This window comes from Colius striatus, chromosome 1 (genome assembly GCF_028858725.1).
Source record: "Colius striatus isolate bColStr4 chromosome 1, bColStr4.1.hap1, whole genome shotgun sequence".
Lineage (NCBI taxonomy): Eukaryota > Metazoa > Chordata > Aves > Coliiformes > Coliidae > Colius > Colius striatus.
Window position 1 is genome coordinate 86,527,075 of NC_084759.1, and position 27,095 is coordinate 86,554,169.

A 27,095-nucleotide genomic window follows, 5' to 3' on the forward strand; every position below is an offset into this window, starting at 1 on the left:
TGACAGGTATACGATGGCATAGGTAGTAACCATTTGAAGAGTGAAAAGATCAATATAATTTTCATATGCTGATTTTTAGATCTTGTAAATGGATTGCAGGAATACAGGCTGAGAATATTTAATTGTATTTTATTTCTTTATCACTGGCATAAGTTAGCTGCAAACAGACTTTGATCAGTTGCTCATGGAAGAGCCAGTCCAGTTTGAGACATCACCAACTACAGCTAATGATCATCAACTGTTACTGGTTATGCAGAAAGCCTGCAGATGGACTGTGGGAATGCCTCTGCTCACATACTGTCTTCTGTTGCCTCTGCTAGTAGGTGAAGCCAACTGCTGCTGAGTGAATTGCAAACTGCAATTTCTGTAGTGGATATCTAACTTCAGCTGACGATTTTCCACTGGTCTTTCTTATTTTGTCAGTTTTTTTTGTTCAATAGGGATGCAATGAGAGATAAGCGATGGAAAGGCAATCACATTTTTTTCCTCTGCAGTCCTTACAGATTTTTACTAGTTAGAATCACTAATAGTTTCCAAATTTGCCTAGGTTAAAAAAAAAAAAAAGAAAAAAAAAAGAGGGTGGTGGGGAGGTCACCTACTTCCAAGAGGTAAACTTATTTACTTAATTTCTCCACTGGGCTATCAGCTATTCCTGTAAAGGAAGCTACAATTTTGCTAGGAAAGAACTTCAGAATTTCACTCCTGGATAGAGTCTGAAATGTTTTTTCTTTGATAGTGAATAGCTCTGCTGTGCATATATGTAACTGAACTCCATCAGTTCCCAAATTAGACAATTTCTCATGGATATCTGAAGTCTGATTCATACTGATCCTGTCTATAAGATCATAAAGATGCTTGTAGCAACACACTTTAACTAAATAACTAGGATTTTAGAACAGTGGCAAGACCTGTAGATCTTGAAATAGGCCTCTTGGCCCTAATCTGCTCAGACTAAAATGATTACAGATATGGTGCTTAGGGACATAGTCTAGTAGTGGATGAGGCAATGCTAGGTTAACAGTTGGATTGGAGGATTTCAAAGGTCTATTCAAACCAAAATGATTCTATGATTAACTAGAGAAAATATGTCTCTACTGCCATGATTGTACAATTCTTCATTCCTTTTGCTGGCTCTCTTAGAATTCTGTTACTGGCTGCCTATTCCCCCAGCTAAACAGAAAATGCAGATGACTGTCTAAATGTGTAGATTTTAAGGCCACAAGAGAAAGCAATCAGCAGCTAAGAACTTTGTCATCCCTTATATCCAAGTCATAGTATAAATTTAATCACGTAAATTCTCTGAATCTCTTTATAGTTACCAAAAAGAGTTTCCAGAGCTAGAAATACTCTTGTTTTTAACAACCTAGAATCATATGTATGCGATTGTGTGCTATTTTTTATGTAGTATTACGTGCATATATGACAGGTATAAAAATGATACTGTTGATATTAATTTAAAAGCTCAGTTTACTTTTAGGTCTTTTTGTTCTTCCATCACCACTCTAATCCTTAAGGAAATAGTTGTGTACCTTCACTGATCCCTTGGTATTAAATGAGTTCATCGGTAATTTATAGAGAATTGAATCCTTTCTTACAGACAGATGTAGACTTGTTACCTTAATATAGCTATAGTTAACTCTTTATTTCTGTGCATGAGCTCTCTCTTCATAATTTGTCATTCATTCATTTCACTATTTAATCTTTTCACTTCTCAAACTCTGGAAACCATTTAATATTACTTGAAATGTTTGCTAAAAATTGTCAATTGATTTTGCTCTTTATAAACCTTTAATTCTTTCTTTCCATGGATTTTCCACTGTTCCCACCATATTTTAACAGTGATTGGACTTTTAAAAAAAATACACTTTTCCACCTGATAGTGCTATTTCTTGCTTTGTGTCTAAAATATAGCCTTCCTTCAATGCTTTGATTTAATGAAGTTTCCACCAATTCAGTTAGAATCACAGTACTACAATAATACACATTTCTAATTCTAATCTTAGAATTTTAAAATTTAAAACTGCCCTTTTCCTGTCATTTTGCCTTCTGCAATCACATTTCCTGAGCTCCTCCTAAAGTTCTCATTAGGAAGTGTATCCTATTGTCCACACTCACATGCATATCCTGTGCTCAGTGCTGTTGAGGCTACATATCAAATACTGTGATGAGTTCTGGGCCTCTCACTACAAGAAAAACATTGAGGTGCTGAAGAGGTCAAAAAAAAAGCTCATGATGGGTCTGGAGAACAAGTCTGATGAAGAGCAGCTGAGGACAACTGGGTGTGTTTAGTCTGGAGAAAACGAGGCCGAGAGGAGACATGATCATTCTTCTACAACTACCTGAAAGGGGGTTGTAGCAAGATGGAGGTCAGTCTCTTCTCTCCAGTAATGAACGACAGGACAAGAGGAAATGGGCTTAAATTGCTCCAGGGGAATTTTCTATGAGAGATTAGAAAGAATTTTTTCACTGAAAGGGTTATTAAGCATTGGAATGAGCTGCCCAGGAAAGTGGTGGAGTCATCATCCCTGGAGTTATTTAAAAGATGCTTAAATGAGATGATGAGGGATATGGTTTAGTTTAGTGATGGGCTTGGCAATGTTAAGCTAGTGATTGGATTTGACGATCTTAAATATCTTTTCTAAATGAAATGATTCTATCATTTTATGAACCTACATGGTGCTTCACAGCTATATGCCAATGTGAAATATGAGTACACACTGGCATTTCATGCAGCTTTGCCTTCAAAGACAGCTGTCAAAAGCCTTTTGATCTTGATAAAAATGCATTTTTAAGAAATTAGTCCAAAATGTAAAAAAAATATTGGAGCTATTCTGCCTGTTTTCTGGCTATAGTTAGATGCAGTTAAGCTTAGAGGGAAACAACTTTAACAAATTGATGCTCACTCCATCTTTGTGGCCCTGCACTGAACTCTGTCCAGCAGCTCCCTGTCCTTCTTGAACTGAGGGGCTCAGAACTGGACACAATATTCCAGATCTGGTCTCATGAGGGCAGGGTAGAGGGGGAAGAGAATCTCTCTCAACCTACTGCCCACACCCCTTCTAATTCACCCCGGTTGCCATTGACCTTCATGGCCGTAAGGGCACATTGCTGGCTCATGCTCATCTTGCTGTCCACCAAGAGTCCCAGGTCCCTTTTCCCTACACAACTCTCTGACAGTTCATTCCCTAGCCTGTACTGGTACATGGGGTTATTCTTTCCCACATGCAAGACTCTACACTTGCCCTTGTTGAATTTCATTAGATTTCTCCCTGCCCAACCCTCCAGCCTGTCGAGGTCTCATTGAGTGGCAGCACAGCTTTCTGATATTAGAGTAATATTCTAAAGTATATCCAAGAAATAGTATTTTATTATTTCTCTGGCCATTATAAACCCATGTTAAAAACTGTACATAACTGATACCGCATTCAGTCTGCTGCCACTTTTTCCTAATGCAGTCATTAAACTCACTAATATTCTCCATGCTGCTCACTATTCCTACTAATAGGAATAGTCACCATCTTATCTTTAACGAATCACTTCATTCATTTATCTTTATAAGCAACCCTTTTCATCTCTAATGTTTAAGTTATTCAGCTCCAGACTCCAAACAGTGGTCACAACAATATGATTTCCTACCTCTAACATTCTGACAAGGTCTATAGTTGTAACAGACATCACTTGCTAGTTACTTTTAATGTATTCCTTTGAACTTTGTCTTTCTCCAATGGCCATATGATTTATCAACTCTATTACTGAGACTAATTAAATGATCAACCTCAGACAGCAAATGGATACTAAATATGTATGCCCATACTTTCACATGCACACAATGCAATTTATATTAATATTTGCATTCATAAAAAGAAGCCTGTTTAATGAGACGTGATCACAGATCTTTGAGTTTCCAGTGGCTGTGTAGTGCCTGTCTCCCTAACTGTAGATATATTACAAATATATTAATATAATAACAATATATCCAAGAACATTCAGAAAGTGAAAAAGATGGTGAATTCAAAAGTACACATAGGAAAAAGTCCAGAAAATTCTCATTTTAGTAAGAGTAACTTGTTAGAAATTTTTCATTAGGGTAGGGGAAAGCTTGGAGTGAAGCAATGAAAGAATTAATATACAGTAAGCTTTAAGCAAACTTCTTTCTAAATATTAGAGAACTTGGTATTTCATATTAGAATACATTTTTATGAGGATTCTATGTAAGAATAGGACACAACTTTAGTCTCAGATGTGACATTGCATAATCTTACCTCCTATAATAATCAGTAAAATCATATTCTCTAAAGTACCTGAATGTGACTGAAAAAATATACTGTGGGCCCTTACTGTTAGCAAATATATTTTGAAGTAAGAAAACAGGGCCTGAATAGAAAAAAGAAAAACTGGATGAAAAAAATCTTGTCTCAAAAGTATCCCAAAAGATATGAGCATGGCAAGGTAAAAAAATAGTGAAAGTGTAGCATTTAGAGATAAGAGTAAGATAAGAATAAGAACTTGTACCTAACAACAATCTGGTGCATATAAAGTACATCAACTGGAAATATTTTTGAGAGAGATGCTTTCATGACAACTATGACAGAAGACAAAGAAAACCTTGCGTTAATTAATGTATGAAAAATATCCATTTACAAAGATATATAGACCAAAGATTTTATTATACTTATACTCGACCAAACAATTTAGTAACTCCTAATCACAGACAACCCCAACCTGCCAACCCCTACAGCTATTCTTACATTCTCTAGGCCCTTGTGCCATTTATTATTGCTATGAAGAATGTCTTTTTCTGTAGTGAGGCCTGTTACAGAAGTTCTGGTAGGCAATGTTGAAGCCAAAAGGATTAAAATTGGAAGGATAGAAAAAGCTACAAGAGTTATTGAATACACAGATTTGCTTGTTAAAAAATACAGACTTGAGGGGAGTGTACAACCACCAGCAATCAGATTACTAGGGCTGTACAGAATTTATTCTCAGGAAATTTCACATACATTACATAATAAGACCTAACCTGAAGAGAGAAGCCCCTGGTTAAAGTTTTAAAAGAAATAATTTTATTATTTTGAGACATTTGTTGGTAATATCTAACCTTCATGTCATTCTTTTATTGACACTGTGAAGATCTAAAATGGATATCATAGAATCATAGAATGGTAGGGGTTGGAAGGGACCTTTAGAGATCATCTAGTCCAACCCTTCTGCAGAAGCAGGTTCACCTAGATCATGTCACATAGGAAAGTGTCCAGGTGGGTCCTGAAAATCTCCATAGAAGGAGACTCCACATCCTCCCTGGGCAGCCTGTGCCAGGGCTCTGTCACTCTCACAGTAAAATAGTTTTTTCCTTACGTTTAAATGGAACTTTCTGTGTTCCAGCTTCATCCCATTACCCCTTGTCCTGTTGCTAGGTGCAATAGAAAAAAGGGATGTGCCAATCTCCTGACATCTACCATTTATATACTTATAAATATTAATGAGATTCCCCCTCAGTCTTCTCTTCTCTAAACAGCCCCAGTTCCCGCAGTTCTATATGGAAGATAGAGAAATTATTTGGAGAACAGGGGATTTCTTATTTTTTATTATGTATTTATTCTACAATACTTTTGGAAATTAAAAAGAGTTTGTACAACCTAATAGCTGAAAGGTAATTTAAGTGAGCCTTGAGATTCCTCTGGAGAGTTTACTTTAATGAAATCTATTTTGAACAGCACAATTACACAGTTTTATATTTTTACTGCAAAATCAAGCCTTGAAAGAATTAGGCACCTTTATACCTAAAGTTAGTATCAAAGGTGACATCAGAATCAACTATCAACACATCAGAAAATACTTATATCTAGCAGACAGAATTTTATATATAAATTGAAAAGAAAATGGTATAAAAATTTGTCATGAGACTGATAATGAATTTTCACAGAAATATTTTCCACTTCCTACTCTTGTAGGATGATTTGAATCTAATTTTACAGCCACTAAAATCCACTTACATTGCAGTCACTAACCTTATATCAATTCAGCATCCGAGAAGGATGTGCTTTCTGGCTGATATTGCATATGTGCAAATTCTGTTGTCACATTTTTTTTCAGACCCAGGAGTAAGTTAATCATGAAAAAGACTATTTTTTCTAATAACCTCTAGAACCAGCCATGAAAAGCTCCGTGGTAATATTTCCCTAAGGTTTACACATCAATAAGAAGAAAATAGTTCATAAAAAAGCTCACATTGTTCAAGGGAATTTATGCAAATTGTCTTTTTAATCATGGAAACCTTTGTGGGCTCTGAAAGTCTTTTGCTTAGCATTTTTAAAAGTAGGCTGACAGAGTAATGTACACGACCTCCAATGAATTCCAAAGGCACCTCCTCTCTCCCTCTCTTGACAGACACTAATGGTTGCACAGACAAGCAAACCACATATACAAAAAATATTGTAACTGCAAACATGAACAATCCAAGCATTATTTCCTTCTTGCTCTTCCCAGACTTAACTTTCATATTAAATAGTTACTTTTGCATTAGTACCCTTATTTTGGTTGAGGTAATTAGAAAAATACATTGTATATCAAGAAAGAGAGTAGCACATTCAATTATTAAAATGGAATAGTGAAGCTAAATTTACACCTCAAAGGAAAAACTATCCAAGTATTAATTCATCTAAATTACTGCTACGCATTCAATGTGTGGTAAATTGTTTATGGACATGTCTGCAAATTATTATGCTCATCAGCTACTGGTACATCTTATACTGTTCTTGATGGAGGCTGAGCTTCATTACTTCAGTAAATTTAATAATTTTTTTTAAAATATCATGTCCCAGTTTATCTGTGAGAAGCTACCTTGTATAATGCACACACTCTATCGATGGAGGATGTACATGACGAAGCAACCAATAATTAAATAGTCAACAAAATTACAAAAGATCACATTAAAAATATTTATAAAACCGTTAATTTGTTTATTATCCTGTTCTGTCTCCACTAAAGCTGAAAAGATTTTTTTTACCCAATCATCAAGCTAAAGGACAATACATTAAAATTTGAAAGATGCTAGATTAAAAAGGAGAAGGAGGAATTACTGGGCTGTCAGCAACTGCCCCCAAGAGAAACAATGACAAAGACAAAATCACAGCCTTTTGTGCTCTGCTTAACAATAGATTATTCAGAAATTACAGTAATCAGGCAGCATGGAATAAGCAACAACAACAAAATTAGTATCACTTCTTTTTCCTGTTACCCTTTGTGCTTTATTTACGAATAAAGTTTATTTTGCATTTCTAACAAGGTTGCTGGTCATAGTTCCCTTTTTAGAGAAAGTTTTATCCTTTTTCCTAATAACTGCAGAAAATGGTGACTATGTTTTGGGTACACTGGTTAAATCCAAATTTATAGATGAACTCATTTGGAATTAAAAGTGAATAAATAATCTTCACTCACTACAAGAGCACAAAACACTATATGACATCCACTGGAGAGTGTTGAAAGTGATTAACATTTGTTTTGAAGGGATAGTTTTGAGACACATGTTTTTCCAACAATTACAGCCCATTTTGCATCGACAAGTGTTCTGCAACAGTTTCTGGGTAAAATCCTACCATGGAGAAAATTCACATTGATTAATTTATTACATGCATACAAGCATTAAATACCTGGCCCTACTAGTTCTCTTCCAAAAAGTACGAGAGCAAAAAGTGCACACACAGATGGACTGTCAAGTAGTCCCAAATCAAAATAAAACACCACAAAAATCTACCAAGCAGAAATAAAAACCCACCAAATAAACAAATTTTGGTACACAGAAAGCACTCTCAAGGAGGTCAAAAGTTCAAGCAGACCCAGCTCATCCTGGACCAGTTGAAATTGTCATAAATCTATTTAATGCAATGTTTCTGAAAAAGAAATACAATTAACAATTTTAATGTATTCATTTTGAAGACCGATATTTCAGTGTATTTCATTGGCACAAATAACACTGAGTTCATACAATATGGGAAAGCAGAGGAAACAGTACTGTCAGCTTTCAAAAATGTTCACTTCTTTCAAAGATAAAAAATAAAAAATGTATTATAAATGTAAATGCATTCACACATAAAGAGCTAAGATTGATGAAAAGAAAAATGTTAAAGTTGCTGATGTCCAAAAAAGACATTTCCTGCTTTAGGGGAGCAGGGGATGGTGTGTGTTACTAATAAGTCAGAAAACAGGAACAGGAAGCTGGACCTTTTTATGATACACAAATTTTATTACATGTGCATCCTTCTACAATAGTGAAAAATTGAAGGCTAGCTAGAGTTTAAGGAAGAATCTCACATTGTCATGAATTCCCACTAACCAACAGAAAAGTACTGCTGATCTCTTTCTAAAATAAGGTGAGGCTACTCTCTACCAATACCTGTCATTTTGAATAAAGCAGTGTTTGGTGCTCCTGCACGAAGGCAGGAAACTCATTTCATGAGTATACGCTACTTAACTACTAAGATTTTATCCTGCTATGGAATGTACATTCTCCCCTTTTCCCTACTTCCCCTATAAGGAAAACTACAAAGAAAATTAAAAAGAACACCTAAAGCCCTCTGTTTAAAAATATGTATTTACATTTGCCGACAATTTTTACAGCGTTCTCTTCTTCACTGTTTTTATAGATTGAGCTGCCCTAACAAATAGTACACAGTCACAGTATCTAGATGCTATCTACTGTAGATTTAAATGCTATAATAAAGTCACAAAGGTGTCTTTTGTTGAGCAAGGTCTAAGATGTTTGTGCTTAGAAACCCTCTCTGCAGCTGAGAAAAAAAGCAGAAGACATGTCTTTTGCCCTAAAGTAACCTTCTACCTCTGCTGTCATATGACGTGAAGTCCTATACATGGGTAAGAAATGTGAGGAATACTAATGAAATGCTCGTATCATTTTCAAATTAAACATGCAGTCAAGATAAATGGTAGGAGAATCATGCAGCTACAGTAACACAACACTTTTAAAATAGGTATGGGTGTTTGTGTAAATACAGTTCTGAAACGGATTGAACTAAAACAATTTGAAAAAATAAGGATTATATTTAATAGTGAAAAGATCTCTTGAATCAAGAAACTAACCAAACTATGTTTCCTAAGAATTCATGTTTTGTGTCTCTCTACTGAAATCACAACTACCTCCACAGCTCCTACTCCATCTCTCCTGTGACCCATTGTCATTCAATAACTACAGTTCATAATTTCATTGGAATTTTCTTACCCATCAGTAAACCCAAAAAATATTCCCAATTTCCTCCAACATCTTTGAAACAACATCTGGGCAAAAGACACTAGCTGTTACAATTTGTTCTAAGAAATGTACATACTGCCAGGCCAAGCCATTAGGCTATTAGAAAAAGACATTTAGTAAGTCCATTCTGCAATCCTTCCCTTAGTAAGATAATATCTTTTGGGTTTTTCCTATTTTTTTATTCTATTCCAATACTTTATGAAGATTTTAGAAACCATGTAATTCTCAATCCTCTTCTCTGACTTTAAAACTGGTGGAGTTGGCAACTGGTTTCAAAACACAGGAGAAGGAAGGAAAGAATGACTAGCAAACTATTAATTTGTGCAATTGTAGAAGGGTTGTCCCCTTAAAAACTTGATTAAAAGGCTAAGAAACATTTCTCCATGGAACATACAGTAAAATTACACACCGTCTCATAGATTTCCTGACTATAAACACATCCATATACTACAAATGATAGTTAGATATTATCACAGATACATGATTTTTAATAGTATACCTGCAATTACAATAATACTTGCTACTGTAATACATAGGCCCTTGAATACAAAAATAATAGTCACATTTTTGTAAAAATTTACCTTGTAAGTTAACTTCTTCTTGGTGTAATTGGGCACCAATAAAATCTTTTGAGTGACCTTTCTCACTTGGCAATCTATCACAATATAGTCCTGTGCCAAAGGTTTCTTCCCAATTCCCTTAAGGCTAAAGATGGTTTCAGTGTCAGACGTATTGTTTTGCAGAATAAGCTTTCCCTATGAAAAAGATAGAAGAAAAAAGTTTCAGCAGTGCAGAAGCTCCATTTGGCTGCCAAACCAAATCCATTAGTTCATTAATCTTAAATTCAGGCAACAAAACTTACTTAAAACAAGGTCTTTCTATTGACTTTTCTAGTTCTTAAGTAAACGTTGTTAAAAATAGACGAACTAAAGAAACAAAGTATTTTCTTTTTAATTTTTCTAAATTATTACATTTAACAATAGAGAGCTTTAGGTTTCTTAACATGATCCACGGCTGTTCAAACAATTTCTCTGTATACCTGCCAGGCTACCTATCCTTGCTTCGTCCTCCTTTTTGCATTTGTCCAGGAGCTTCTTGTTCATCCATGCAGGCTTCATAATTATTTTTCATCAAAGATTTCAAGGCTTTTGGCTTTTCATAGTTTTACAATATTGGATTCCTAAACTACATTATATTTGTTCAGTAATGCATGAAGAGGGATTACTAACATTTCATCCAAAAAATGGGAGTTTTTTTGTCTTTGACAATACACGGTTGAATAGCAATCTACAGTCAAAATCTCTCAGCTTATATAGAGGAAAAATACTTATAATGCGTCTTGTTAAAGATGTCACAGCTTTTGCTCTACTCTCCATTTTAGCATTCATATTCATGATTACTCTGATGGCAAAACAAGCTTCTAAGTAGTGGCTTAACTTGTAACAGAAACTAATTTATGAAAGAAGGTGCTCATCACATAAATTCAGCTGGGATGTATGCATGCAATGAGAAATACCCAAGAATAGCACTTTATTACTTTGGTAATGAAATAGGATTTATGTAGATTCAAATGGACTCAATGTACATTTTAATGATCAAAGTTCAGAATCTCTACAGAGTAACTAGTTGTTACAGAAGAGTAAATTAAGGAAGAGATAATAAACGGTGGTCGGGGGATCTATCGTGCCTATTCTTAAGCTTTGCTAAGTTAGCTCCTTTGGATTTTTACTTCATCTAGTAGGCAATCTTTCAATTTCTGACTCTTAAGCAGATGCTTAACATTAGTAACTGCTTAAGAAATTCCAGACTTTTCTCATTGATGCAAATTTTATTGACTAAAGCCTCTTCTTCAAATGTTACTAATTTCATTCTTACCATTGTTATGCACTCAGCAATAGGCTTGAACATGAGAGGATACAAAGCTGCTTCACCTAAACCCACTTTTATTACAGGAGGGCCATAAAAACCCTCTCCTTCTAAAATTGCTTGAAGTTCCCAGTCCTGGCTGGACATGTTACTCTGAAATCAAATAAAGATGTAAATAAGATTATTTAAAGCTCTTAACATGCATTTCAGATTTTACTTGCAATTATCATCAAATTAGAGCACCGCATTCATTTTCCCAAAGTACTGGTTCAGAGGACTAATAATAAAATAGGGAGAATAAAACAGTGTACTTTAAAAATGTATTAAGCTAATAACAAATCCCTTATTCCTGGCAGCCAGAAATATGAGTACCGATACTATCAGTAGCAATACTTTCATCAGAAATACTTATTAGGAGAATATGTACATGACATAGCTAATGGTCTAGGTGGAATTTATAGGTATCATTACAAGCATCTTTATGGTGCCATTTAATGCTCGCCAAAATTCTATCCTTTTCCATTTGTAGAAAATCTCAGTGTATCTCTTTCAAGTGGTATTCAAGCTGATGTGGTATACAAGCATATATTACCTCATTTGGCCACTGACTCTAGTACAGGACGCCAAAGGAGTATTTACAGTCCCGTGTTCTCAGAAAGTGGTCTTTCAGAAGACTATTTTAAAGTAGTCTGTCCTGGATATTATGAAAGTGTATTTAAGAAACAGGTTTCTCTTACATCCAAATTTATCACAAGACTGATTATTATGGTAGAAAGTGACACATTTTGCAATACATTCTTGGGAACTGCATAAAAATAGTAAAACCAAAATAATGCTATTCAGCCTCCTACTATTTGAAGGAACCAGATGACCAAACATCCAATCTGAAAAAAGGTTAATATCCATTTGAAAAAGAAAATAAACTGTCATTGAAGAGCTAATACATGCCTTGTCTAAATAAAGAAGATTGATTTGATCTAGGAAAAGAAGGAACCCTTTGACTCATAATGGTCTTCATCCATGAAAAATTATATCTAAATGTCAGACATAAACAATGGATTTGGAGGAATGGAGATGATACTTCAATCCTCACTTTTCTTTGAAAGTCTCTTCAGCACAGCCATCTTAATCTCACAAACTAAGAATCACCACATGTGGTCATCAGAGCTAATCCCATGGCATGGCACAGCATGAGACCTGCAGTATCATATATCTAAGGTTTGATTAATATTTATGATTAATGCTTAATTCTTAGGGTTTTAAAGGTAAATTTCCTAGTAGTTGAGCACAAATGCCCATTTAGGCTGTTGACCTTTGCATAGTGCCACAGTTTTTCAAAATATTTCCATCCCTGTAGTCTTCAATTCTAATTACAATATCCCTGATAGAAAGCAAAAAATTAATTAATTGGTATTCTCATTTTGAGGACAAAATGAAAGCAAAAAATGCACAAAAGATACCCTTCATTCTCCACAATTTCAGGATCCTTATCATTTTGAAATGAATTTGACCAGTTTTAAAACTGTAAGGTCATCACCCTTTGCTAATGTACTGGTTTAAAAGTTGAGATAGAGGAAGAACATAAAAACATAACTCCTGCATGAAATTTGAAAGAATATACTTGGAAACATCCAGAAATTAAAACAAAAAGAAAGAAAAATGCCAACCTTTCTAGAAACTATCTGTTCAAACAAGATAGAAAAACGCCTTGTATTTCTGTGTTGTACAACTGCTGGTTTTCAGCTAATGTAACATTCAGTAAATCAATGTTTAATAAATAATATATGAGTTTAAGTATAAGAAAAGATAGGAACATAGTACAATTTCCTTTCTTTTTATTCACTTTTTTTTTCTTTTTTAATGAAAAATTCCTTGTTTACTTTGAGTATTTCACAAAGCATTCACCATATGGTCTTTCCCCAGATGTTAAGTACCCTTGCTTGAATCTGCCCTTACTTTTTTGTCTACAAAATTGCAGAATAATTTTTCTATAAATTAACTAACAAGTATTCTTTAGTACCTCTAATATCAAAAGGTTATGTTAAGTACATAAAGCAAATAATAATACAAATCTCAGGAAATATTTTATCATTTTTATCCCTTAAAAAATCTATTATTTCTCTTACAGCTAAAGTTCCTTCTCCATCATTTTTTCTGGGTTTGTAGTTGGTTTTGGTTTTTTTTTTTAATCAGAAAAGTTCTCTAAATTTGAGCTATAATTTTGTGAAAGAGATGACTCCAGCCTACTCTTCATCTTCACTCCCCAGTTTTATTTCTCACATTTCAAGGGTTTCATGTAAAATTCAGATATGAAAAAAACACAAATGATATGTTGTGTGTTTGTCATATTTTTTACATTGTATGCAACCTAGTTCTTCTATGTTACTCAACATCTGTCTATTTCTTCCAAAATTATACTTTTATTCCTTTGAATAAATACTTTTTTTCACTTTGAGTGTGATAATAAATAACAAATTAACAACTGTCGGGACAGAAATGAAACATTAGAAATAAACCTATCAAATTAATAAATTACTTTAAGAACAGTCAGAAACTATTTTTCCCAACAATTTTTATATTGTGTCCAATATAGACTTTTAAGTAGAACACAGAATGGTAGGGGTTGGAAGAGAACTTTAGAGATCATCTAGACCAACGTCCCCTGCAGAAGCAGGTTCACTTAGATCAGGTTGCATAGGAACGTGTCCAGGAGTGTCTTGAAGACCTCAAGGAAGGAAGCTCCACATCCTCCCCTGTGCCAGGGCTCCATCACTCTCACGGTGAAATAGTTTCTTCTTATGTTTAAATGGAACATTCTGTGTTCCATCTTCACCCCATTACCCCTTGTCCTGTTGCTAGATACAACAAAAAAAAAGGGATGCCCCAACCTCCTGACAGCCACCATTTATATACTTAGAAATATTAATTAGATCCCCTGTCAGTATCCTCTTCTCTAGACTAAACAGCCCCACTTTGCACAGCCTTTCCCCATAAGGAAGATGCTCCAGTCCCCTGATCATGTTGGTGGCCCTGTGCTGGACTTTCTCCGGAAGTTCCCTGTCCCTCTTGAGCTGAGGAGCCCAGAACTGGACACATGACTCCAGATGAGACCTCACAAAGACAGAGTAGAGGGGGAGAAGAACTTCCCTCAACCTGCTGGCTACACTCTTCTTGATGCATCCCAGGATACCATTGTCTTTCTTTGCCATGAGGGCACATTGCTGGCTCATGTTTAGTTATCAATCAGGACTACCAGGTCTCTCTCTGCAGAGCTGCTTTCCAGCAGGTCAATCCCCAGCCTGTAGTGGTGCATGGGGTTGTTCCTCCCCAGCTGCAGGACTCTCCACTTGACCTTGTTGAACCTCATGAAGACAAGTGCAGAGTCATGCATCTGGGAAGGAACAATACCACGCACCAGTATTAATATTCAAGTCAATATTTACATGCACTTGTACATTGTACAACTGTAAATTTTGACAGTATTGATCTAAGTCCAGGTTTTAAAAATCCTAAATCTTAGTTTAGTTTCTAGTAGTAAAGTGAACTTACAATTGGAATATCCTGAATCACTGCCTGGTATGCTGGAGTTACAAATTCAAGCTCTGCTTCAGCATGGTCTGTATTCACTACACATTCAATTTCATAGACACGAACATCACAGGAGGACTTCAGAAGAATCTGACAGTGATAGCAACCAGCATTCTGAGGAACAAATTTTATAGGAAGTTCAACTGCACCACTTATATCTAAAAAAAAAAAAAAAAAAAAAAAAGACCAAAATATTGCAAGGTAAAGCTTTTCAGAAACATTGACTGCACAAGAAGAATCTGGTGAAAGTTCCAGTAAACTGTAAGACAGTCCTACCAGAAATACATGCAATAATTTAAACCAAACAATAGAATTTAAGCATCTAAACAACATTTTCTATTGTTTTCAGTAATGCACAGAAAGAAGCATTTTAAAAGATCTATTTAATCTAACAGCAAAGTTAAATGTATAAGACTTTCTGTAAATATTAAAAAAAATAAAGTGCTAACTATGCTTTTTGTCAACTGTTACCATGAAAGATACCAGAGATAATACAGTTTATTTAGAATTCTGATAAGTTTAGTAGTTCTCATTGGAATTATTGATTAGACGTTTCCTACGCCAAACTTTGGATTGAAAGTCTGAGTTTCTGAAAATGCCAGGGCTGTCCAAGTTGGAACAGAATCATAAAAAATCCCATTTGTCCAATCCATAGCATGTAGGAAAAACTCCCCACAGTAATATCTAGACTAAGAAAGAAGCAATACAAATGCTGTCCATCTTCAGACATAGTCAGGTCTAACAAGTCTGCTACAAAGACTTCCTTCTCTGCACCTGCTTAGAAAGGATGAGACTCTTTCATAGAATTTCAAGCCCTTTACTAGTCCTTGTAGGACATTTTCCAAAGGAGAAGGGTAGGCACAGGAGGAACTCCAGTGACTTGCCACGAAAAGAGTTTGCCAGTCCCACTCTCCCAAAGGCCTCTAAGAAACCTGAAAAATTACATGAAGACTGTAGCTGTGTAAACTTCAATGTAGTCTGATATGAATGCAATAGACACTTTCTTTTCACTGTTTTCCAAAGTTGGAAACTAATATCTAGAAGTTGGAAAAGATAATGAGAAAGTCAGAGACAATGAATATAATGACAAATGAGAACCTTACAGATAAAACTCCAAACAAATTGCTTCTTCCTGAGGGGAAACATCTAACAAATTCTTATGGAATTTCCCCTCTTCTTTCTTAATTTGGCTTAATTTCTGATGATATGTATGACAACTGAACTCCAAGTGTTCTAATATCTTCAATGATTACTACTGAATTTTGAAAGTACAATCAATCTTCATTTGCAACACTGCTCATTCTGTTCCATAAAGTGCTGCTTCTCATATATTCAGTTGTCACCTCTCTTACAATAAACACAAGCTTTCTTGTTGCCTTATCACTACATCAGGGTTTTGGGTTTTTTGTTGGGTTTTTTTTCACCAAAATAGCTCAAGTTCCAGAGATGAATCATATAGAATGACTTTATTAATCTTTCAATATTATTAGGCTATTAAAATGATAATAAATTGCCCCTCAGGTTTAACCCTCTCTGAAATAAATGAGTTTGTTCTCTTTTAAAGACAAGACTAATGGCCTGGTAATATTTGATTTTTTTTTTTTCTGTTTTATCACTAAGTTATTTTCCTCATGGGCTATCTTCCACAGAAGCAAACTAAGTTTGTCAGTTATGCAAGAAATGAAACTGGTCTTTCTTCATTTTATTAGTACAGTCCCTAATTTTCTGTCTAAAAGAGTTATTTTAGGAATATGAAACAAAATATTTACCTTTTTTTTTTTTTTTTTGTAATATCTTTATAAACTAGGAATAAACCTTGTATTGTATAGGCAATTGCTCAAACATAACTGCAAAATGTTTCTCTTTGTACAACAGAAAAGATCCTACGAACGTCTGAACTTTATTTTCCAAATTTTGTGATTACTATTGTCCTTAATTTTTATAAAACTTTGTTGTAAATAATTTATGAGTACTCAGAAATCTGATAACCAACTTCCACCTTCCACAGCAACTTTTTTCTCTTTTTCCTAGCCATTCAGCTTTTACTTCAGCTTTGACTTTTCAGTCAAATTTAGCTTTTTAGTATTTTATTATTCTCGCTGTTTCTTTAATGTGACTATATCAAAAGCTTATTTCACTTTTATTATCAAACACATTTTATTGTACATTTTATTTTAACATTAGAACTTCTCCAAATAACTCTTGCATTAAGCCTTACTATGAGAGTTGGAACAAAAGTATGTATCTTATGAAAGTTTCCACTTTTTTAATAAGTCTAAGTGGTAAAAAGATTGTTGTTTCTCTTGAATTTTGTGTCAGTATTTAACAAACCTTATACATATCGTTTTACCAGTATCATAAATTATCTCATTGAAAATTTGTGTTATGTAGAAATCTCTACGCTTTCTACACAGAGCCATTTACAGTCAGACATATCCTCCCATTTCAAGTACTTACAGGAAACCTGAACAGACCCTCTTTCCCTCAGAGATCATTGAAGGTCAAGCTACTCAAGTTTTCAAGACTTTGAAATAATTACTATAGTATACTTTCCTGAACCCTTCCTCACTTGTAACTTACCTTCTGATGTACAGAAGTGAGAACTGGACTTGATGTTCCAGCAATACTATCCTTTTCATAAAACAGTAACACTCTTTTCAGTACCTACACTGTATTTTTGCTGGATTTTCCAGGGATCCTTTTTTTTAAAAAAAATTCTAAACAATTTGTTTACAAAAAATAATGACAGCTAAAAACAGAAAAACACAGTGAGACATAAGGCTGAAAGCTTTAGTCCACACTGTCAGATAAGTACTCTGCCACTACAGATTTCTGAAACAGTTTTGGAGACATACCTTTACAAAACAAATACCTTCTTCCCCTTTTAACCTATGTAATTTCATACTAAATACATAACATTATTTATTATAAAAAACATATTCAAATAAATCCAACTGCTAAGTAAGCTGTTCTTCTTATCTAAAACTTAGTTAAAGATGATCTTTCATTAACTGCTGAAAATACAAAAAGGATAGATTTTTGTTTCGGTTTTCATAGTTTTACCCAAAGATCTATAGTCATTTCCTTCTTTTCCCACCATAATCAGTGTTGAACTGCAAGACCAGAGCAGCAAATATACAGCAGATAAGGTACTTATAAACTTTATTAGATAAAGATAATATAATAGCAAAACACGCTCCTAAACTTCCAGGAATAGCATGATTTTTTTTATACAGATACAGTTCTACAAATTTAGAATGCATGGCAGGAAGCTTTTAGACAATACTGGTAAAAAATAATAATTATCAACATTATAAACACATCACAGAATTATAGAATGGTAGGGTTTGGAAGGGGATATCTAAAGATACTCTAGTCCAACCCCCCTGCTCAAGTAGATCTGCCTAGATCAGGTCACTGCATTACAAAGCTAGGGACTCTAGCAACTACATTTAAAAGTTTTAAAATTTGTGTCTTTACAAAAAAACAGTAAATTGTACTAAATTTTAAATGATTTTTTTATCCTAAAGATGCAGACAATATGTGAAGGCAGATAGATGCTTATCAGGATGGATGAATGGCTGGAAAGCTGTCCAGTGGAAAAGCACCTGGAAGTGTTGATCAACAGCCAGTTAACCGTGAGCCAGCTATGTGCTCAGGTGACCAAAAAGCTGACTAAGAGCATCCTGTCTTGTATCAGAAATAAAGTGGCCAGTAGGACTAGGGAAGTGATTGTCTCTCTGTAGTCGGCACTGAGGAGGCTTCAGGTCGAGACTGTGTTCAGTTTTGTGGTCCTCATTACAAGAAAGATATTTTGCTGCTGGAGCATGTCCAGAGATGGGCAAAGCTGGTCTAGATAACAAGTTTTCTGAAGAGTGGCTGAGGGAACTGAAGTTTTTTTGAAGCTGAGGGGAGACATGATCATGCTCTACAACTACCTGAAAGGATGTTGTGGCAATATGGAGGTCAGTCTCTTCTTTCAAAGAACAAGTGATAGGACAAGAGGAAACGGGCTCAAGTTGCACTATGGGAGGTTTAGATTGGAGATGAGGAAAAAGGTTGTTAAATGCTGAAACAGGCTTCCCAGGAAGGTGGTGGAGTTAACATCCCTGCAGATATTTATAAGACATGTAGATGAGATGCTGGGAGACATGTTTTAGTGATGGGCTTGGCAGTATTAGGTTAGTGGTTGGACACGATCTTAAAAGTCTTTTCTAACAACAACAAAAAAAAATCTATAAGTTTCAAGTCTGAATCATAAAACCTGTCTATTCAAATTTCCTAGTGTTTTCACCTTTAGAAGGAAGACAGGAAGTGACATTGAAATAGCACAATGTTCTTCAAGTCACAGCATGAAAAAAGTCCAAATATATACATAATAATAAATAAAATTATTAAAATAAACCTAATGAAAGGAAGTCAATGTCTTCTTTCCACATGCAGTGATGAGAAAGACATTGCCAACACCAGATCTACTATTGGCTTTAGAAAAGCAGTATATTTTAAGCCTCACAAACAGCAAAGATCTCAGGACTGCTCCAAAGACAAAGATAAACCTTGACATTGACAGTCATGCAAGTAGATGTCAGAGTTCACTGATGAAATCTAAATTATATATTAGTATCCTGACCCCTAAGGGCTTCATTTATCAACTGAGTTTGAAGACTGTGCCATCAATCCACGTGTTCTTCTTTTAGATATATTCCAGGTTTCAGTCTTCTAAGGATTAACACCCTTCTTCATTACAGCAGTAAACCTATTCATATACCAGTATAAGAAAGAGGTCTTCCACAAGTTTTTCACAAGATACAAAAAAAAAAAAATTGTAGCAGATACAAAAAAAAACTTGTAGCAGATGCAACTGTTCTCCACTAAATTCATTATTGAAGGTATTAAACACAAAAGGATATAGTCTAATATTTAAATCCCTCTCACTTTTACAAGACCAAAAGAATCTTCCACTATTACATATATAGTAGGAATAGCCAGTCAATAGATGTAAGTGGAATGAAAATTGGTCAGATAAAGATCTATGTTATCATTTTTCAGAGACATAATTTCAAACAGAAGTGTATTTTAAATTAATCCTTTTCATGAAGAAAGAATAAATTCATTCATTTACACTTTTTAATCCCTTTTGTGCCTCCACTATCCTGGATGATTAAGACCACCAAATATAATTGTTTATTACTATATTGTCAGTTAAATCACATAACTGAACTCTGAAAATTAACCAAATGAGTAGCTAGAATGAAAATTTAAAATTTAAACACTAAAATGGAAAGATAATAACATTTTTGTTATTGGACAATGACTTTGTAGCTTTACTTTAAAAGATTAAAAATGTATTCAGAAAAAAAACCCCTTAAGATTTAGGAAAATTTATACGACATGTAGATCATGGAATATTAGGAAGAAATAACAAATTACAGATAATGCTTTACTGAAGAAGAGATTTAAGGCCCCATGAAATTGTTTTTGAAAAATACATACATACACAAGTAAAGTGAAAAGAAGTACAACTATATGAAATAACATTTAAAAGTCATAGAAAGAAGAAATTAAGATTGACTTTAGGCCATAAAAAAGTTAATGCAAATTTCAAGACATAACATATAATTATTAAATTCTATACTGATTAGAAAATATTACTAACATGAAAAAGTACACCTATAGATGATAGTGTACATAAATATTTTACTTAGCTATCTCACTATATAAATACAAAACCACTGAATAGTATTTTTCATTTCTAATGTTAGATTGTCACATGCCAAATGATTTAAAAATTAATTCTTGATTGTTAGTTGTTCTGCATTTTATTTATTGGAAAGTATGACAATGAAAACATAATATCACATATTTTTAACCATAGGTTATAATTTATACTAGAAAAATCCTGAAAATACATTATAGACTCAGTTATTTATGGGTCACATTTTCCTAAATTAACACAATCAAAATCTATCAGCTTTTTGGATGCCATTTTTCAGATGGAGGTGTAGACTTTGGGCAGAATAAAATGCCTGAGACCCTTTTTGCTAAGGAATGGGTATGATGTCTATCTGTAGGTATCATTTTAAGGTCTGGTATTTCTTTTTAAATTGCCAGTAAATATCAGACTAAAATTCAACAGTCATGTAAATTCTGGTATTTACTGGGTTCCTCTAAATTAAATTATATATCATGAAGTGATCAAATAGAATGTACTTATATTGTACAATCTATGTACTATTCATTATTACTTGTAGAAAGAGAATTTATGTCCTCTTATGTTTGACAATACATAAACAATAAAATAATAAAACCTCTTACCATAGAGATAAAGAATGTGAAAAAACAACTTACCCATTTCAACATGAATAAGTAAGATACATGCAACTATCTGATCATAATACAACTGGATCTTGTTATTTTGACGTTTACCTTCGCCCATACCCTTGTAAATAACAACCAAAAGAGATTACAGGAAAAAAATGGTCAAGAGCATCTTAAAACACTTGGTTATATAAAATTGTGTTTTAAGGAGCTCCATATAGTACAAAAGTCAGTCAAGTAAACCTGCTGATTATGTTGCTGAAAAGCTTGTCACAACTCTTCCTTTATTTTCTCTAATTTCATTAGAAGTTGATTCTTTCTTTGGAAAGAAAAGGAAGGACAATAAAAAAGACAAGTTTGATAAGAACAAATTGTAGGAGCAATTATACCTTATTATAGCTTCACAGTATCAAAACTTTCACCCGAAACTGGAGGGCTTTGTCAAAAGAAGCATAACGAGCAGATCCAGGGAAGTGATGCTTCCCCTCTACTTCTCTCTGGGGTACTGTATCCAATTCTGAAGGTCGCAGCACAAGATAGATATGGATCCGCTCTAGCAAGTCCAGAGGAGAGCCACAAAAAAGGTCAGAGGGCTGAAACACCTCTCTGATGAAGACAGGCTGAGAAACTTGGAGTTGCTCACCCTGAAGAAGAGAAGTCTCTGGGGAATCCTTATAGCAGCCCTACAGTTGCTATAGGGGGACTGACAAGAAAGATGTGGAGGGACTTTTTGCATGGACATGCAGTGATAGGACAAGGGTTAATGATTCCAGATATGTCATTGCTAAATCAACAAAGACTTCATACAATCTTCTAAAGTACTGATGAAAAATAGTTAACATTGTCCAACAAGTACTGATTCTTGAGGGCTCACTTTCTGATAACTCTCCAGTAATGAATTAACAATGAAATTTGCTACAGTTTTTAAATCTGTTTTTTTTCAGTTCTGTATATGGTTTAGGTTCTGATCAAGGTGTCATATTGGAAGTAAGATAAACATATTGTATTACTTTTATCTATTAGATCTGTAATACTGCCAAAAATGTTATAAATTTTTACAAAATGTAATGTCTTGAGTAGCATTGATTTTTACCTTCTAATTTCATTTTAACAAAGTTATTAAAATATTGGCCTGTCACTTTTGCTGCTACTGAAATCTAAGAATTTCTGATACAAGGATTGATTTCATTAAGCTTCCTTCCATCTCTGTTTTTCTTCATAAATCTAAGCACTCAGCCATTTCTTCAGAGAAGCAGCTGCTCCTACTTTAAGAAAAGCTACCACCGTGACTAAAATACTGCTTCTTCAGATAATGAAGTCAAAATTTTCAGATGACACCAATGTTTTGCCTCCATTCACAGGAACACCACCTGAGCATTTTGTCACAATATTAAGATTTTCTAAGAGTTTGTAAATATTCCTGTATTTCCTCATTAGCACAATAAATACAATGATTCAGCCAGCACTGTCTTTGTACTAAACATATCTTTGTCAGTTTTTATGCTGTATCATGTTGGTTATCTCAGCTTCTCTTTTCAGCTGTTCTTTAGCTGTTTATCACCTTTCTGAATTCACTACCAAAGCTTCATTTAGTTTTATGCATCATCTTGACATTTCTACTCCTTCATGTAACAATTTAAGTGTACTAGAAATAAAAAATATCAAAAAGATTGTCTTCATTGCATTATGGTTTAGTTTCTGACTTTCTATTTCTTACTTCTTTCTTTTAGACTCTTTTATAATTTCTTTTGATAGGTAAAGAGCAGTATGAACTAATAGTAAAATAGCCACTTCCTTACTGTAATGAAGTTTCTTCACTGCATTTCAGCAATTAATAGTCTAATGTGTTCAGATATGTTTATTCACTTTTCAACTTTAAAAATCATTTCAGAAGTTGCTAAGCAACAGTGACTTACTATGTGGTCAGTTAACAACCTTTGTTCTGAGATCATGATGATGATCTTATTATGTCCTTATCACATTTGTGTGTAGACATTTTCCTCTACCGGTTGGTATTCTCCTTTTCTACAGTGCAATCCAAAGAATCCCTCACACCTCTCAGCAAAGTCATTATGACTATTTTTAGTTCACCTCTACATCAATCATTACAAACACAGGCAATTATTTTTTAACTCAACAACAGAAGAATTTTAACTAGGATTTAAATATGCTGTCACTCAAGAAATTTTTCAGTCTTCAACCTGTGTAACATTTACTCTACAACTTCTACTGACACCTAGTCCATTGTCACCTTCCAAAAACCATGCTTAGTGACACTCTGAAGTGTTTTACAGCATAGAAATGTAATCTAATTAGAACAAACCCATAACAAAAAGACTTGTCAGAAATGATGGCAGATGATCTTCAAGGTCCCTTCCAACCTCTAATTTTCTATGAGTCTATGAAATAATCAAGAAATTCCTTATTTTTATTCTAAAGAATAAAACAAGAGAGACTGACCAAAGATGACAAGATCAGGCTGAAGACTAATGAAAACTTTTCATTAATGAGGGACAGGGAGAAAACAACATATGGCTAGTCAACACCTTTTTCTGGCTGACTAAGGAGAGGTAAACAACAGAAGATGTGGCGTGTCTGGCACAATTTGAGCAAATATAAGTGCTGGATAAGAAGTGGAGGTGAGAAATAAGCACAATTTCAGGATCTGTCGATGAACAAACCAAATTTCTCCTGTCTCCTATAAGTCTCCTGTAGTTGTGCATCTTTGAGACTCAACCAAGGGTGAGTTGAAAGCACTGTTTTGATCTAATAAGATAGAATTTGGGTACTGATAACAAAGACAAGGATTTGATCAACAGTAGAATGGGGAGAATGATCATTTTCTGCATCTATTTAAGAAAACCTAAAAAGTACAGATTATCTCAGCCAGAACACCTCAAATTCACTATATTTCACAGTATTCTTACCTATTTTCTGAGGTGAAAAGTCTTTTACTAATGGAACCTTAAAATTAACATTGCTTGATGGCAATACTGGAATAGAGAACTTCTCAGGAACCTCAAAGAATTCCTGCATGCTCACTTCTACGCTGTAATCCACATATTTCAACTCTGGGGGGAATTTAGAAGGTTTCAGGAGTGCGTGTCTCTGCAAAAGAAGGAATAATATACGTATGAACAATCATTTAATAATAATTTCAGGTTAAGAAATATAAAATTTTACAGGCTTAAGGGTATTATTAAAAAATGTAATTGGTAATTAGGAAAGAAATTGCTGAGACTGTCTTCTAAATAAAAATTGTCTTATATAATTTGTAAGACATCATGCATTTAAAACATTAAGAAAAATGCATTTTGAGATTTACAGTAAAACCATCTCCTACCCAGAATCTGTTCTGCAAGCCTTTAAAAGTGGTCAGGAAAGTCAAGGAAAAGATTGAAAAAGGATTAAAAGATAAACGTATCATGTATCAGTTGTAGACAGATAGTTCTTCTTTTACAGTTTCTGAATAATAAAAAGCACAAAAGGAAAAATTATTTTAAAATTTTGTGAGCCATAACTATATAGTTAGCTTAACTAACTTTGGTACTGTAATGCTGACAATATATTCTAGAACTCAAAGCATTTAGAATCCATTTTAGGGAGAAATAATGTCCTCATCTTTGTAAAAAGCACTGCTAATCAATAGCATGAAACATTAGTAAAGGATTGGCACAGTACTTAAAGGCAAACTCAAAATAGGCATCTAAACTGCTTAATGAACTAAATTTGAACGTAGCATTGCAGAAATAATGCAATGATTTAACACATTGCTTGCTCAAAATTGCCATTTTCAATCCAATAACACAGTGAAATCACAATGCATAAAATCTGAAACTGGTTACACCTTTTTTTACAGACAATGCTTTGAATTAATGACTATTGTGGATTATTTTCAAATAAAATTTTCAGGAGGAGATAATACAAAGTTTGTGGAAGGAAAACTGGTTTATTCTCAAAGTCTTACGGTTTAAAATAATGCTGAGATAGAAGGTATCACACTACATATTGCAACAAGACAAGAAAGTGAGATCCACAGTGGAAAATCAAAAGGACAATTTAAAAAATTTACTGTTCTTAAAAGATTACTACTAACAGTAGCATGGTCAAATTACTGTTCACATCATCTGAGTTGGGGTTCTACTTTGGGTTGATGGATGTCTTTTTTTTTTCTTTTTCTTGTTTTAATACAAAACTTATATTCTCTTGATGATATTTGAAAGCAGACCTACACTCTTGTTACTTTGTTTTGACCACAAGCTTAGCCTTCCAAATTGTGCAAACTACATATGGAATTTGAGAACCTGTTAAGCTGTAGTTACTAATATAGTCTTTGACACAGTAAATAAACAGATTACTATTCAAGATTCTTCTCTATGAAGAACTGTACAGATGTAAGTGACTAAAAAAAATTACTCATCAAAACAAAATGTTACTTATATCTTTTTTTATATTATTTGCATCACTTGTATGGTGCAAATATATTTACAAAAGAGACAAGAAGAAATCTTACGAGTTTAAAACTTGAACTCACTATTTATTAGTTTTGTCATGCAAGACTGGAAATTTGGTAATTCTACTCTCTGTCACACACAGAAAAAAATGTAAAAAAAATCAATAGGTGCTAATAATTTATTTTTTTTATATTATTAGCAAATTCCATTTCTCTCTGACAGGATTGAAATGACAGAAGACTTTCCAGTGGGAAAAATGTATTTCATTATCACTTGTAATGGAAAGTTCCAAACAAAATGAATTACACATATTCACCAGTTTAAATTTTACTTTGATCTTCTACATATTCAAATATAAATTTATATCTGCACATGACTTAATAATTAGATTATTTTCCAAGATTGAAATAAAAATTAATCACGACTAAAAAGTTTTCAATTGATAAAATGATTGTAAGACCTTCGGTGGATCACTGAACACATTTAAATAATAATTATCTTTAGATATCTTGTGATTTAAAAATTGACTGAGATACTTTATTTTAAGATCCTTGTTAATTCTATCCCATTTTTTAAGATAAATTGGGAAAAAAGACAGCTGGTTAGCATTACATAGTCTATGAACATTTAAAATATTTCCTGGTACTTTGTCAAAGAATAAAAGATGAAAATATTTTTAATGAGAAAGGAAAAAAAAATCCTGCAGACACTCACAAAACTAAACCCTATTTCCAGAAGGGGTAGCATTTCCAAGAAAAGAGAAAATGTCCAACAATTCAGATAAACATTTCAGCTGCTCTCTCATTTTCACTATTGTTCATGGCAGTGAGAGTAAAACAGAACTTTTTTTTTTTTTTAATTCTCATTATGAATTACAAGTCTAAGGTTAATGTGCTACAATTAGATCAATTCCAGCATGTACTTCATCAATGTAATGGCTCATGATATTCCAAGTGTGGAAGTGTTATTATCATTCATTTCCTAGAATTAATGTATTTCTTACAATATTTTTAAAGAATTGGAAGGTATATAAAGCATTGGAATTAAACTTGATATTTTTCAAAGACTGATTTATTTGCCAAGGAATTTTTTTTTACATTTACCATCTGCACTTTTTTGTGTAGAGGATGACAGACAGAGTGATAAACCACCTTACTCCTCCCTTGCATACAACTACTTCACAAATCCTGATTTAGTCCCATTTCTTCTTTTCCAAAAACTTCATTGACTGTAACAACCTTTCCCTTATATATCCAAGTGAATGAAATATTGTTACTTCACTTCCCTCTATTTACAACCATTAGCAATTTCAATCTAAACAAGTTATGTTCTTCCTTGACATTCTCTCCCTTTTGTTTCCAGATATCCTTTTTCTTCCCTTGTTATCTATGTTCACCTAAAATTCCCACCTACAGCTTTCTCTTATTCATCATTAACAAGGACAATATGTAATTATTCACTGTAATGCCAGTCCCAGCTTTAACAGTAGCAGAGAGTTCTATTCAATATTCTCTTACCTACCACCTAATTTTTTTTAGAATTATTAAAATTAATGAAATATTCAGGAGGTAAGAAATTTTCACAACTGTTAGAAAATATTTTTTTAG

At 33.8% G+C, this 27,095-nt stretch overlaps 1 protein-coding gene across 1 annotated transcript in view; it reads right to left on the reverse strand.

Annotated features, from left to right (window-relative positions):
• Positions 1-27,095, reverse strand: part of CFAP47 (cilia and flagella associated protein 47) — a 278,645-nt gene that overhangs the window by 125,580 nt on the left and 125,970 nt on the right. The window contains 4 exon segments of the mRNA XM_062004443.1: positions 9,844-10,017; positions 11,138-11,281; positions 14,678-14,874; positions 23,962-24,142. Of these exon segments, the coding sequence (XP_061860427.1) occupies positions 9,844-10,017; positions 11,138-11,281; positions 14,678-14,874; positions 23,962-24,142 (696 nt within the window).